Genomic DNA, 14,307 nt, shown 5'->3' on the forward strand with positions numbered 1-14,307 from the left:
AATAACAAGCAGAAAAGGCAATCAAGAGGAGACCACAAGTACTTTGGTACCCATGTAGTAGAAGATCTACTATCTAGCGTCTGCAGAACCATGCTGCCGATGCTTTATCACTTGGTGGGGGTCAGTGCCATTGTCCATCCTGTACGGCAGTAGGGTAAAGAACAGACCCAAGAACCCGATCAGAAAATCAGGCTCTGTCCTGGAAGTGAAGTCGGAATCTTTGGCGGTGGTGTCAAAGTAGAGAATGCTGAGGAAACTACTCAGTATTTTGGACAATGCGGACACTGATGCTTATTGCTGGATCGATCTGATCTTCTCATGGCTTTTTCAACAAGTAGAAACATAGTTCTGCAGAATGATCTTACGCTGGAGACCTATTACACCGTAAGCCTGGATAAATTGTACTAAACTTTGAAAAAAACTTCAGCTAAATGTTTGAATGGCCAGTAGCATCTGCAGCAGAGTCGACTGCCTGTTCCAGTAGGACCACATTTCTAGGGCCTTTGTTCTTCATGACAATGCCGCCTACTGAATTGAACAGCTAATTGAGTAGCATGCATTGGTTCAAACTTGTCCCACAGCTGCCAGACATTGGATCCACTGAAAATGTGATTTCTTAATAACGAAATTGAAATATCTACAATACAACAACATATTGTTTATGGTTGTGTTGTCAGTAAAAGCAAACAGATTAAACAACCAAATATGCACTATACTGGAAATAATAACATGCAGATCAAGGGTGGGGTCTTGAAGTCAAGAAGTGTCTGTTCATTACATTTTTGAAGTTGAACAGATACCTACAAACAGAAGAATGTCCTTTCTGAGTTTTATTGGACACACTCGTGCAAGTGGACCCAGTCAGTCACTGAGCAGCGTCTGTGGCTGAATGAATGCCTCAACTCATTCAACAAACATCCTCATGCATTACTGAAGGAACTAATTACATTATCGTCACCTAGTTCCTGATTCTCCAAAGAACACTAGCTTTATGTACTTAATACTTTTCACTGGGTCATGTCTGTGTCATATACTAGTCTATTTATGGTCAGGAGGTCAGGTTTGTGATGTTTGTCGCCCACTAAACAAAGTTGTCTCCTGTACACATGAGTTCTTATGATAGCGTGTGTTTTTACTGCTTATGCATAACTAATTAACTGTTGTTTGTCCAACAAGGTGTCAGAAAATGATTAAAAATGTCTCTCAAAGCCTAAGATGATGTCCTCGTGTGTTCTGTTTTGTTGACAACTCAAAGATATTCAGTTCAAATAGTTGTCAAGTAATTTCATTGGTACCAACGAGTTCAGTAAATTATTATTGCATATCTGCTTGTAGGTTTTTTCTCTATTTTGCAGTAAAATACCTCCCAACAAGTTATAAACTGCAATTAAGCAATTAAGCAAAACTTTTACTTAACTGAAGAGAAAATGGTGACATATCATGCCAGAAATTCATATCGGAAGAGATGCTGGAATTGGTCAAATAAAAAATATAGGGCCACTTCAGACTCAAGTCCACAGATGTTTAGACCACACAGGGGTAAGCTGGTATATTTAGGTGTCTGAGTTATTACCCTGAACTTGTGACATTTTAATGTCCAGTCAGGGCCTCCCCGGTGTAGACTGCTTATGCGCAGGCGCACCAGCTGTGTGGCGGCCGGTGAAGTTTCCTCAACGGCTGTACAGTAGTGCCTTATGTCAGTATGTTATTTACCACCGTGAGACCGAACACTGACGATCATGTGCTGCTCCAGAGACAGGTGACACACCGGAGGTGAGTAGTGGCAAACAAGTGAAGCCTTTTCCAAGGCTGTCAAGCGTTTAAAATTGCTGCAAATGCGTAATATCTTATTTAGTCAGCCGGGTTTATATTGTCATGAAATGGTTAATTTCGCGATGTAAAAGAAACCGTATCACAACCTCGTTAACCGCTGTAACACAGACCTCACTAGCAACTGCTGAGAAAACGGTTATAAAATCTTCTCACGTGCATTTGCATGTGCAAAATATGTCTGCTTACGTTGAGTGTTTCTGAACGCTTTGTGGTATTTTTTTCTGTGTAAAGCAGTACCGTGTGACATCGATTGCGCAAGCGCAGTGACAGTCGTACGTCGTGTACATGTGGTTGGAGACGATGCACGTGCGTTGTCCAGTCCAGGTTCATCTACCTGTTCATGGCAGTAATTAACCAGGAGTCACTGATTGACTGGAGCAGAGGCAGCACCAGCAGTATCTGCAGGGGTGTGTGAACAACCCACATGTTTATGATTATTCAGTCCAACATACTAATATTAAGTGACACAGATTTTTTTTTATTATATATTTTTTTCAACTTTTTTTCTGCAGGAGATTTTAGCTCTGGCACCTTTTACTATTGAATCTGTTACTCTTTTGTTTACCAGAAAGTAATAATACTTACATTAGTCAGGTAAAGTTGTATTTTATGCAATATTGTAGGGCCTTGACCTTAACATTGAAATTAATTAGGTGCATTTTTCGAATGTACCTTATTATTTAGTATTTAAATAGTTATGCAGGACTTTAAGCTTAATATATACATTAATCAAATGCATTTATATATTCAAGATTCAAGACCTTTATTTATCACAAACACAATTATTCATAGTATAGTGCGCAGTGAAATGTATTGTGGACTTGTTCCAGACCGAAATGTGTACTATTGTTAAATTTGATAATGTGCTTATGAATCAGCTTTTAAAATACCCCTCTTCATCTGTGTGCTGTTTTTAAATACATTTTATATATATACACTGCCGTTCAAATTTTTGGGACACTTAGAAATGTCCTTATTTTTGAAAGAAAATCAGTCTCTCAATTTTGCTGTAAATGGTCAGCTAAAGGATGCTGCTAGCTGGGCCTTTGGTCTCTTTGTCATACCTGTCATGTCTGTTTACTTTTAACAGTTATAATTATCCTTTATTTTTGCAAAAAAATAAGGTAATTAAAAGTAGTCAGGGAAAAGAGAAACAACAAAAAGATGAACGAATGGGAACAAGCCTTGCACTTTGGGCATAGCCGGGCTTGGGGTTTCTTTAAATGCTAAGCTAAGCTAAACACCTCCATGCTTCAGCTTGGTAGTTGGGCATATTTTGCAGCATTAACCCCTAAAAAATATATGTTTGTTATAATGTTTAAGTACAACTCAGACATTGTTAATGTGGTAAATGATCATTCTAGCTGGAAACAGCTGATTTTTAATGGATTATCTCCATAGAGGTACAGAGGAACATTTCCAGCAACCATCACTCCTGTGTTCTAATGCTACATTGTGTTACCTAATTGTGTTGAAAGGCTAATTGATGATTAGACAACCCTTGTGCGGTTACGTTAGCACATGAACAAAAGTGTGAGATTTCATGGAAAACATAAAATTGTTTGGGGTGACCCTAAACCTTTGAACAGAAGTGTATGTGTACTTTTTCAGAAAGTGTCCAAAATTTTCACCTCGTATTAGTCCCACAGATTGCTTGAACAGATGCTGTGTTGTGTTTGTTCTCAGCCATGCCAAATATGTGATTATTTTATTTTAAGCTAAATAAATAAAACCTACTTGATTAGACATAGCCATCACTATAAATGCTATAATGAAGACAGGAATAAAATTTCCCGTGGTATAAAATCATATCGGATCAATCCAAACACTTTGCAACAAACAGTCACGGCACTTGATGTTGATGTTAAATTGTCTGTTGTCCTGCAGCTTTTGCTTCCCTGGAATCTGGTGCCTGTAATCCCTTTGAACCTCTGCTTCTTCAGGTGAGTTCATCTCAATTTTGTGACACACACTGAAGTACTCCTACAAAAAGTAGTGAAACGAAGATAAAGTTTGAAGATTTGCTGAAGTTTTCATCTTACCACCGGTTTTGCTGATTGATTGTTTTTCACTGCAAGTGAGTTTTAGAGTGTGTTGACTGCAAATTCCTTTCATTCCTTGAGCTAAGCAGTGAGTGAGTCGCATTAGGTTAGAAACGGCTCAAGTGACTTTACTGCTTGTTGTTCTGACTCAAAATTAATTTGCTACTTATTATAGTGAACAACGCTAAATGGAGAACACTGCTTAAGCAAATAGTTTGAATTACTCCTTTACATATTACCTAACTGTTCCATTCCTTAAGAATTGTTTGACTTATATACAATGGTATCCTTTTCAATTTTGGTTACCCACAAATTGTTGTCATGTAACTTTTTCTCAGTGCAAATGAGCTGATCAGTTACATGACAGAGGAGGTATAACAGAATAGCAGTAATACAATAACCAATGCAAAAATGTGGGAAATCCGTGTCTAAGCAGATTTTGAGTCATTCAGGTCATGGTGTTTCCAAGTGCTTCAGTATAAATCAACCCACTTTTCTGTTTTTGGTTCTTTGAGACATTTCAGCTCTCATACAAGAGGTTCAGTTCTGCATGACTGGTGGGAAGTTCCAGTTATATTTTCTCACACATAAATCACATGGCCCTTGACCTGTTAACAACAAGGTCTGTGTAATTTTGAGGTGAGAATAAACTCCTAGGACTGCCTGGTAGTTATTTAGGAATGAGGAAGCCTCTTGAAAGAAAGGTAAAACATCTTCAATAACCAGTAAAGGAAGTTGAGTTGTCTTCCATTGAAGTGGTTTGGTTGGAAATTCCGTTGTACATTCTGGTAGTAGCAGATCATACAAGGTCAGTAATGGCATCATGACTGCTGCAGCAGCTAAAAGAGGAACTTTGTCACCATTGTCCTTTGTTTCTGCTAGTCGCTGAAAATGTATCTGTTAAACACCATTTCTATTAGAAATAAATTCAGTGTCAAGACTGTGGCATTTCCGACGCATTAAATCTTGAAAAAATTTGTGGTAGAAATCATAGCACTATAGAATGTGGCCATTTAATATAGATGTACCCATAAATAAAACGACCTTGTGTTGAGCACAGATGTGTGTTATGTGTATGTACGTTATGTACGGGTACCGAATCGTGTCACCTAAATATGTAGCGGGTGGTGGGAGCTGATGGGACTCGGAAACATCCTAAAATTTTATCAATTGTATCATTGTATCATTTCCAACAGATTTAAGTCCCAATAAGCCCACAGCGGTCGATCTGTAGTAGAATCACAATCATGCGATCCTCAGTAGGCAGCTGATGTAGTGTTTACTTGTTGTCATAGTTACAGTGACACCATGCTGCTGCCTCACATCAATCCATCCATCCATCCATTCTCCGCTTTACCCTCATTAGGGTCGCGGGGGGTGCTGGAGCCTATCCCAGCTGACTCGGGCGAAGGCAGGGGACACCCTGGACAGGTCGCCAGTCTGTCACAGGGTTACATATACAGACAAACAATCACACTCATATTCACACCTACGGACAATTTAGAATAACCAATTAACCTCAGCATATTTTTGGACTGTGGGAGGAAGCCGGAGTACCCGGAGAAAACCCACGCATGCACAGGGAGAACATGCAAACTCGATGCAGAAAGATCCCAGGCCCAGGCCGAGATTTGAACCGGGGATCTTCTTGCTGCAAGGCGAAAGTGCTAACCACTACTCCACTGTGCAGCCCTGTTATCTCACAATGATACAGAAATCTTTAACAAATCCATGAATCCAGACTGTAAGCCACATCACTGCCAAAATCTAATCACTTGGTCCTTGTGTCATTTCTGACCTTCCCTGAAAATTTCCTCCAAATCCGTGTGTCCATTTTTGAGTAATGTTGCTAACAGACAGACAAACAGATGGACAGACAAACACACGGTGATCGTTACATAACTCATAATGCCGTTCCTTGGCAGAGTAATGAACTCTTCAAAACATTACTCTTTTTTTTTCTTTTTTTTTTTTTACAAATTTTGGAATCTGTAAAAAAGCATTAACTGCGTTATGAGATCATTTTTAACGGTGGTGCAGTACATTAAAGCCAGCAACATTGCAATATAGAAAGCCCTGGTTAGGAAAAACACACAGAGCTACATCTGACTGTGAGTTATTCATTTACACAAATGGGCTCAAACTTGCCAGATCCTAAAGGAAATGTATGTGCATTTATATTGTAGTCTGTGTGTGATCACAAGAGATTAATATCTTAAGCAGTGCTGTAATGGAAACAAATCTGTAATTTTAGAAAGACAATAATTTGAAAGGTTCACTGAAAACGCATAGAAAATAACTACACACGTGGACAAAATTGTTGGTACCCCTCAGTTAAAGAAGGAAAAACCCACAATTCTCACTGAAATCACTTGAAACTCACAAAAGTAACAATAAAGAAAAATTTATTGAAAATTAAATAATCAAAAACAGCCATTACTTTTGAATTGTTGATTAACATAATTATTTAAAAAAACAAACTAATGAAACAGGCCTGGACAAAAATGATGATACCCATAACTTAATAGTTTGTTGCACAACCTTTTGAGGCAATCACTGCAGTTAAACGATTTCTGTATTTGTCAATGAGCGTTCTGCAGCTGTCAACAGGTATTTTGGCCCACTCCTCATGAGCAAACAGCTCCAGTTGTCTCAGGTTTGATGGGTGTCTTCTCCAAATGGCATGTTTCAGCTCCTTCCACATATGTTCAATGGGATTCAGATCTGGGCTCATAGAAGGCCACTTTAGAATAGTCCAACGCTTTTCTCTCAGCCATTCTTGGGTGTTTTTGGCTGTGTGTTTTGGATCGTTGTCCTGTTGGAAGACCCATGACCTGCGACTGAGACCAAGCTTTCTGACACGAGGCAGCACATTTCTCTCCAGAATGCCTTGATAGTCTTCAGATTTCATCGTACCTTGCACACTTTCAAGACACCCTGTGCCAGATGCAGCAAAGCAGCCCCAAAACATTACTGAGCCTCCTCCATGTTTCACCGTAGGGACAGTGTTCTTTTCTTCGTATGCTTGGTTTTTGAGTCTATGAACATAGAGTTGATGTGCCTTACCAAAAAGCTCCAGTTTGGTCTCATCTGTCCAAAGGACATTCTCCCAGAAGCTTTGTGGCTTGTCAACATGCATTTTTGCAAATTCCAGTCTGGCTTTTTTATGAGTTTTTTTCAGCAGTGGTGTCCTCCTTGGTCGTCTCCCATGAAGTCCACTTTGGCTCAAACAACGACGAATGGTGCGATCTGACACTGATGTACCTTGGCCTTGGAGTTCACCTTTAATTTCTTTGGAGGTTGCTCTGGGCTCTTTGGATACAATTCCAACGATCCGTCTCTTCAATTTGTCATCAATTTTCCTCTTGCGGCCACGTCCAGGGAGGTTGGCTACTGTCCCGTGGGTCTTGAACTTCTGAATAATATGAGCCACTGTTGTCACAGGAACTTCAAGCTGTTTAGAGATGGTCTTATAGCCTTTACCTTTAAGATGTTTGTCTAGAATTTTTTTTCGGATGTCCTGGGACAATTCTCTCCTTCGCTTTCTGTTGTCCATGTTCAGTGTGGTACACACCTTTTCACCAAACAGCAGGGTGACTACTTGTCTCCCTTTAAATAGGCAGACTGACTGATTATGAGTTTGGAAACACCTGTGATGTCAATTAAATGACACACCTGAGTTAATCATGTCACTCTGGTCAAATAGTTTTCAATCTTTTATAGAGGTACCATCATTTTTGTCCAGGCCTGTTTCATTAGTTTGTTTTTTTAAATAATTATGTTAATCAACAATTCAAAAGTAATGGCTGTTTTTGATTATTTAATTTTCAATAAATTTTTATTTATTGTTACTTTTGTGAGTTTCAAGTGTTTTCAGTGAGAATTGTGGGTTTTTCCTTCTTTAACTGAGGGGTACCAACAATTTTGTCCATGTGTGTAATTGTTAAACGCTAACCAAATGCAGTGACCAACCTTCTTTTGTTTTCTCTCAGTTCTGCAGACTGCTGTGTGTATAGTAACACTAAAATATTAACAAACGTGAAATTGAAACTGGACAAAGAAAATTTCTTATTACTAAACATGAAACCTAAATCACAGCCGATTGTCAGCAGTCACTGTCAGAGCTCACCTCTTACCCACATGTTGTCAAATAAAGGCCAACCTGTTAAACAGCCTAGTCACACATACAAGGCACAACCAGGGAATTTATTGGTTTGTGGGAAGTTAATCATTATGGCACTGAGGGGATCAGACTAGTTCGGTTACATTTCCCGAGGCGTCTACCTTCATGTCTTCTGTGGTTTCTTAATACCATTCCCTGCTCATTCTGCTTTTATGTTAGCCTGCATTTTTCTTTCATTGTTGGCACACCTCTCTTTTCTTAGACATGACCAAGGTAAAGTCCAATTCGGAGAGCCGGAGCGAGGACGTCGAGGGCCCGGATGGAGGCTGGGGCTGGGTGCTGCTGGCTGCTTTGTTTGTCAGCACGAGCCTCGTGTTCGGCCTGATGCGGAGCCTGGGCGTCTTCTTTGTCGAGTTTGTCCAGTACTTTGAGGAAAGCAGTCAGGCTGTCTCCTGGATCTCATCCACCGGCTTAGCAGCACAGCAGTTCTTCAGTGAGTCCCTAATGCTTTGAATGTGCTGGTTGTAGTGGTGCAGCTATTGACTGCGTTCATTATCCATTCATTTGCTACTCATCTTTACCATGATTCTAATCAGACACTAAATAAAATCTAAATCAAGCATGAAAAATTTAGTCAAATATCTTGAAATTCTCAAAAAAAACTGTATACGTTTAAAAAAAACAGCAAATCTTCACTTTTAAGGAAGCGGATCCATTGCATGTCGCTTGACAAATTACCTACATGAATGATCCACGAAGCGTTTCAGCTTTTTTTTTTTTTTTACAATTTTTCTTGTTCTACCAATGCTATCGCACAGGAAGTACACAAATTATTGGTGCATTCTTGCTGCTGCTACATAATACTCCTTACCAAATCCCCAATAGAGTCCCCCATTACAAACTCAGCAACCATGCATATTTAAAACGTTATTTACAGTTGCAGTAGAGGTTACCCCAAAGGTTTCAAAGATATGAACTACGTCAGACTGAATATTAGAGGAATATGTGTGAAATTAAGCAGAAGACATCCAGTAATTGTTGTTTGATTGAATGACGTAGCCAGATAAAACATTTGGTAATAAGCACATAAATGTGATGGTGTTTGGAATGGGTTGATTTTGACAAGCTTAAAGCTGCTCTGAGAGAGAAAGATCACCTTGTTGAGATGTCTGTGTGGGTTTGTTTTCCAGGTCCACTGGGTGCAGCGCTGTGTAACGCGTATAATGCCAGGCTGGTGGTGATGACGGGGGGCTTTCTCGCTGGACTCGGTCTCATTCTGGCCTCGCAAGCCACCTGCCTTGCTCACCTGTACCTCACGATGGGTGTAATTTCAGGTAATGTGTCTGACAGTGTGGTCTGGTGTTGGCTCAAGACAATATCTGTCTAACAAATCTGATATATATAGAGAGTATGCCAAGTTGGAAATGTTTCTTTACAATAGAGCCCAAAGTTTTCAGTTTGGCCTTGCAGTTGAGGAGCTGTTTCTGAATTTATGGGTGTTTTTTAGGCGTAAATTCCAAAAATTTGACAAAGGCTTAAGCCTAATCCTAGCTGTTTAACCCTCCGAACCTCAATAATTCTAATCATTTTTCACTGCTCTATGAAGGCCTTCCACATACATTCCCTGAGATTTTGTTGTGTGTCTATTGCTTTTAGCTGAGTGCAGATGTTTTCCTTTTTTTTCCCCTCGTGTTGTCCTGCTGGTCAAATTGAAAATATATTTTCACAGTGAAAGCTTCAACATTTTCAACATTTTTGGGATATTTTTGAACATTTTTTGGTGCAAAAAAAGAAATGTTAAAAAAAGTTATAAAAAACATTCAGAAAAAATCAACTAAAATCAAGAGAATTTTGCTGGATTTAAGTTTATTTTTTCTAAATGTTCCTAAAGAAAATATTAGAAGTTTTACTGAAATATATATGGAATCACTTTAGATATTTTTGGATTTTTTTGGAAGATTTTTATTCATTTTTTCTAAAATATTTACGATTTTTAATTGTTTTATTTTTTTGCATTATTATTTTTTGCCAAATTGTTTTTTTAAATAAAACTTTTAAGGGAAACTTTTAAAGAATTTTAAAAATTTTCTTCCTGAAGATTTTGCAAATTTTTATAAATATGGAAATTTATTTTGCTTAATTTTTTTTTATTTTTTTCAGACCAAGAAACAATATTTTTTGGTGCCTGTAAATGAGGACAACAGGAGGGTTAACACAATCTGTTTAGAACAAGTGAGTTATTTTGGGATGTTTTCTTTAAAAAAAATGAGGCACGTAGAATAAAATGATTTTGACAAAATATCACAAATTAAAGTCTTAAAGTGGTTAATTTTCCCAACAGAACAAAATATCACACACAAGTTGTTCAAAGACATTGGAAACTACAAAATCTCATAATGGCTGGCGTTTTGGGGTTCAGATGGTTAAATAATGAACTGCTGACGATCTCTGACCTCTCACGGTTTCACTTTACTTCACTGTCCTCCAGGTTTGGGCTGGGGGTTGGTCTTTACGCCCATGGTGGCCACAGTCATGGCTAACTTTACCCGCCGACGCACCTTGGCTTTGGGACTGGCTTTCTCCAGCATTGGCCTGTCTTCATTTGCCTTTAACCCACTCTTCCAGCTGCTGGTGGAGATGTACACCTGGCGAGGAGCCCTGCTAATTCTGGGAGGCCTCAGCTTCAACATCGTAGCCTGCGGGGCGCTCATACGTCCAAAGAAGCGCTCTGAAGCCCCAGCAAAGGTAAACTGGATATAAGAACGTTAAAGTTGTTCAGCCTGCAGGAGATAAAAGCATGCATCAGTCTGACTGTGTCACTCAGAGAGAAATGGCAACACTTGCGCTTTTTTTGAGGTACTAATCATCTTTAAAAGATCATCAGTAAGTCCAGTGTCATCAGTTACAGCAAACAATGACACATCCACTGTTTAGTAGAGTTTTAGGAGGGCTTAACGCTTGTCGAACCTGTCTGCTAAAGAAAAAACAGGGGCATTGGGTGACAGCTCAGCGTTTCCTTATTTCCCTTATCTGCAGGTGGATCCAGACAGCAGGTCGTCATGTGTTGCCCAGCTGCAGCGAGTCTCCTCCTACCTGGAGCTGTCACTGCTCTGTGAGAGGCCTTATGTCACCTACACCTTAGCTATTTCTCTTTTAAACGCCGGCTACTTCGTGCCATATTTCCATCTGGTGGCCCATAGCCGCCAAGCTGGCTTCTCTGAGTACCAAGCCGCTTTCGTCATGTCGGCCGCAGGAGCTACGGACATTTTGGGCCGCGTAGTGTCGGGCTGGTTCGCTGACCTGCGCCACTTTCGGTTGATTCATCTGCTAAGCTTCTGGACAGCCCTGGCAGGTGTGTTCATCATGCTGCTGCCTGTGAGCTCCTTGTCTGGGTCCTACGTGGCGCTGGTGGCGATCAGTCTCCTGTATGGATTCTGCTCCGGGGCTTTGACCTCTCTGGCGTTTGCGGTGGTGCCTCTGATCGTGGGCGTGGAGCGCATGATGGGGGCCCTCGGGCTGCTGCAGCTCATCGAAAGCGGTGCAGGTCTGCTGGGGACTCCTCTGTCAGGTATGACAGTCTGTTTTTACATAGATAACACCACCTGCATATCTTTAATTTGCAGGTCAGGTTGCCCTGTGTGTGATTTTATCTGGCAGTGTAGGTCACTGCACCCACTTTGATGTTATCTACAGTGATCCGGGTCAGTCCATAAACACAGGTTCACGCAGGGAAGCTTAAAGTAGTGAAACATTAAGTGGAATAATAGAGGTCACTCAGTTCTCACGCTCCTTACTCAGGAACGTAGTATAGCCAATGCACACAAACTGCAAAATAAACACTGCTTTCTCAGGTAAGTTCTGCTGGTATGTGGCCACTCAGAAAGGTATGATTATATTTGTGCTAGTTTTGTGGTGTGTTTCAACATTATGAAATGCAGTGCAGATGAATTAAATTCAGTAGTAGGATTTTCTATAATCAAAAATGACGTGTCAGTAATTTATATCTGGATTATTAATTCAGTAGAAAGAGTCTGTGCAGCACTTTGCATGTAGTGTTGCTTTACGTGTAAATCTTCTGACGCTAACTGTAGCAGCTGCGAGGCATGATGGGCCTTCTGGTCAAAACAAATCAAATGCACTTTTCCACTCGTGATAGTATGACAGAGCAGGGAACGCACAGATACATTTAATATCAATTACAGTGACACCTGCTGTGGAAAAAGTTCAGTTTAATTCAAACTTCTCGCCTCATTGATCTTGGCCAAATAAAAAAGTAGCAAACTGCACAGCTAGATTGTGGAAATTGTTGTGTTTAGTTTTGAAAAAGGTTTACTTAAAAAGTGTCTTTATTCAATTTTTTTTTTTAATAGTTAAACACGTTATTTGGCAGGAACCCAAATCATTTTTAGAGTAAAGCCACAATTTTCTTATGTAAACTGCAGTGAATGTTTCTCTTACCCAGCATGAAACCAATCTTTACACAGTTAGACTGGATGGTAACATCTTTATGCCATTTTTCCTTTAATGATCTGCCTTTCAATGTGAGTTTTTCCCCCTCTCTGTGTCCAAAGGGTTGCTCAAGGACATCACAGGCAACTACATGGCCTCCTTCATGGTAGTAGGCTCTTTCCCCATTCTTGGTACCTTGACCATGGCCACTCTGCCTCACTTTTTCTCCTGCACCGACCCTCCGCCTCCTCAGAGACGTTCCCTTGACGACAAAGATAAGGGTTTGAATTCAGAGCTGGAACAGATGAACAGTTTGCCCTCTGACACAAGTAGTAGAAGTGCTGAGTGATCTGACGGGTGAGAAAACAAGTTTCGGTAAGCCTCAATACTGTGTCAAGGTAAGGCTTCAGGAATAACGGCAAATTTCTGAAGACGCCTTCAACATGGTGCTGTTGCTCATGTGTATGAATGGTGGTGCATTATATACCTCAGAGACTGTGAGCCAAAGTGAACAGTGAAGCTTCCTGGTTGGCTCTGTTACATATCATCACTTTGGTTTAATGTTGAAGCCAGTAGATACTGCCTGAAAGGAAACAATTTCAGTATTTAATTACAGCTCATAAACCTTTGATTAAGATCGGATATGTGAGGAAAAATTCTATTTGTTTTTCAGTTGTTACCACAACATTCTAATAGCACTTTTAGCTTACTTGACTAAGAAACACAAAATCTTGAAATCGATCTTTGAGACTGTGAATCTGATTCTGCTGCTGAAAGACTGACGAGCATATTTAAATTTTGCACAGACATGATTTAACTTGAATTTCACAGTCTTCATTTAAACTATATTCTGACAATTAACACTGTGGATACTGTTCATCAGAGAGACTGGATTCCGTCACTGTGGGGCCATCTTTTTTTGTTTCCTGCTGTTATCTCCAAATACATAATAAATACAATCTTCAGGTACATGACGAGAATTTCATGATCAAAAACTAACAACTAAATGTTGATATAGGGTACCTTTTATAGGATACAGTCTTTTTATTATGAAGCACAACTTATGCAAATCACGTGGCACACCTTAAGCTAGCCTTCCCAACACTGGTCTTATTTTTTTATTTGATGACATAGGGCATTAGTGAATCCCAGAGATGACTGTTTTTTATACTACTATGTGATTTTTGTGTGAAGATATATTGTTAAAAAAAAAAACTCACAGTGCTGTTCACTGAGCCCAGTAAAGCTGCTGATATCAACTCTTAGACTCAGGAATTTCTCTTTCCACCAGTGCACCGTAATTCTTGGCAGGAGCACAAAACCATGTTTTTCCAAGTGCTTTTTTTTTGATGATACATTCAGCTTGTTTGCATAAGCACTTTGTACTTTTGTAAACCATAAGCAAACACTGGCTTTGTAGAGCAGTAGCGTCTGGCTTTGATAACAGCTGGATGAACACCATGTTTTGAGCAGAAGCACGGTGAAACGCTGGTACCTGTTCATCAGAAATCTTTTTACTTACAGACTGTCATGCAATACTGTGGTCCTTTAATCCTAAAACCGCCGCTCAAACTACCTGCAAAATGTCACTGATGTGTTAAAATGTAATGTTTTGTGCTTGATTAAATTCATTGTGTTTTGTTTTACTGTCTTGTCTTTCACTAGTCTTGGTTCAATTTTGAGTGTATTAGGCAGGTCTTCTGTTATAATGTCACTTTAAATGTCAACCATTTGCCTAAAAGCTCCATCGCAGAATGACGGCGCCCTCTGCTGGGGTTGCAACGGCAAAACAGACCGTTTTAAGTTTAGATTGAAGAACGATCCATCCATTATCTCATTAGGGTCTCGGGGGCGCTGGAG

General features: G+C 39.8%; 1 protein-coding gene across 2 annotated transcripts; it reads left to right on the forward strand.

The window, feature by feature from the left end:
• Positions 1 to 1,641: 1,641 nt before the first annotated feature.
• slc16a13 (solute carrier family 16 member 13) lies at positions 1,642 to 14,093 on the forward strand. Of its 2 annotated transcripts, XM_022217470.2 has the most exons (7): positions 1,642 to 1,773; positions 3,721 to 3,776; positions 8,261 to 8,491; positions 9,189 to 9,332; positions 10,487 to 10,743; positions 11,035 to 11,566; positions 12,570 to 14,093. In XM_022217470.2, exons 3-7 carry the CDS (start codon positions 8,263 to 8,265, stop codon positions 12,794 to 12,796), a joined length of 1,389 nt encoding a protein of 462 aa, XP_022073162.2. In that variant the 5' UTR covers positions 1,642 to 1,773; positions 3,721 to 3,776; positions 8,261 to 8,262; the 3' UTR covers positions 12,797 to 14,093. The 2 variants fall into 2 exon arrangements, with proteins under 2 accessions (XP_022073162.2, XP_022073163.2); XM_022217471.2 differs by lacking the exons at positions 1,642 to 1,773; positions 3,721 to 3,776 and having other exon boundaries at positions 7,782 to 8,491.
• Positions 14,094 to 14,307: the final 214 nt, after the last annotated feature.

The sequence above is a fragment of the Acanthochromis polyacanthus genome, chromosome 23 (assembly GCF_021347895.1).
Source record: "Acanthochromis polyacanthus isolate Apoly-LR-REF ecotype Palm Island chromosome 23, KAUST_Apoly_ChrSc, whole genome shotgun sequence".
NCBI classification, from domain to species: domain Eukaryota; kingdom Metazoa; phylum Chordata; class Actinopteri; family Pomacentridae; genus Acanthochromis; species Acanthochromis polyacanthus.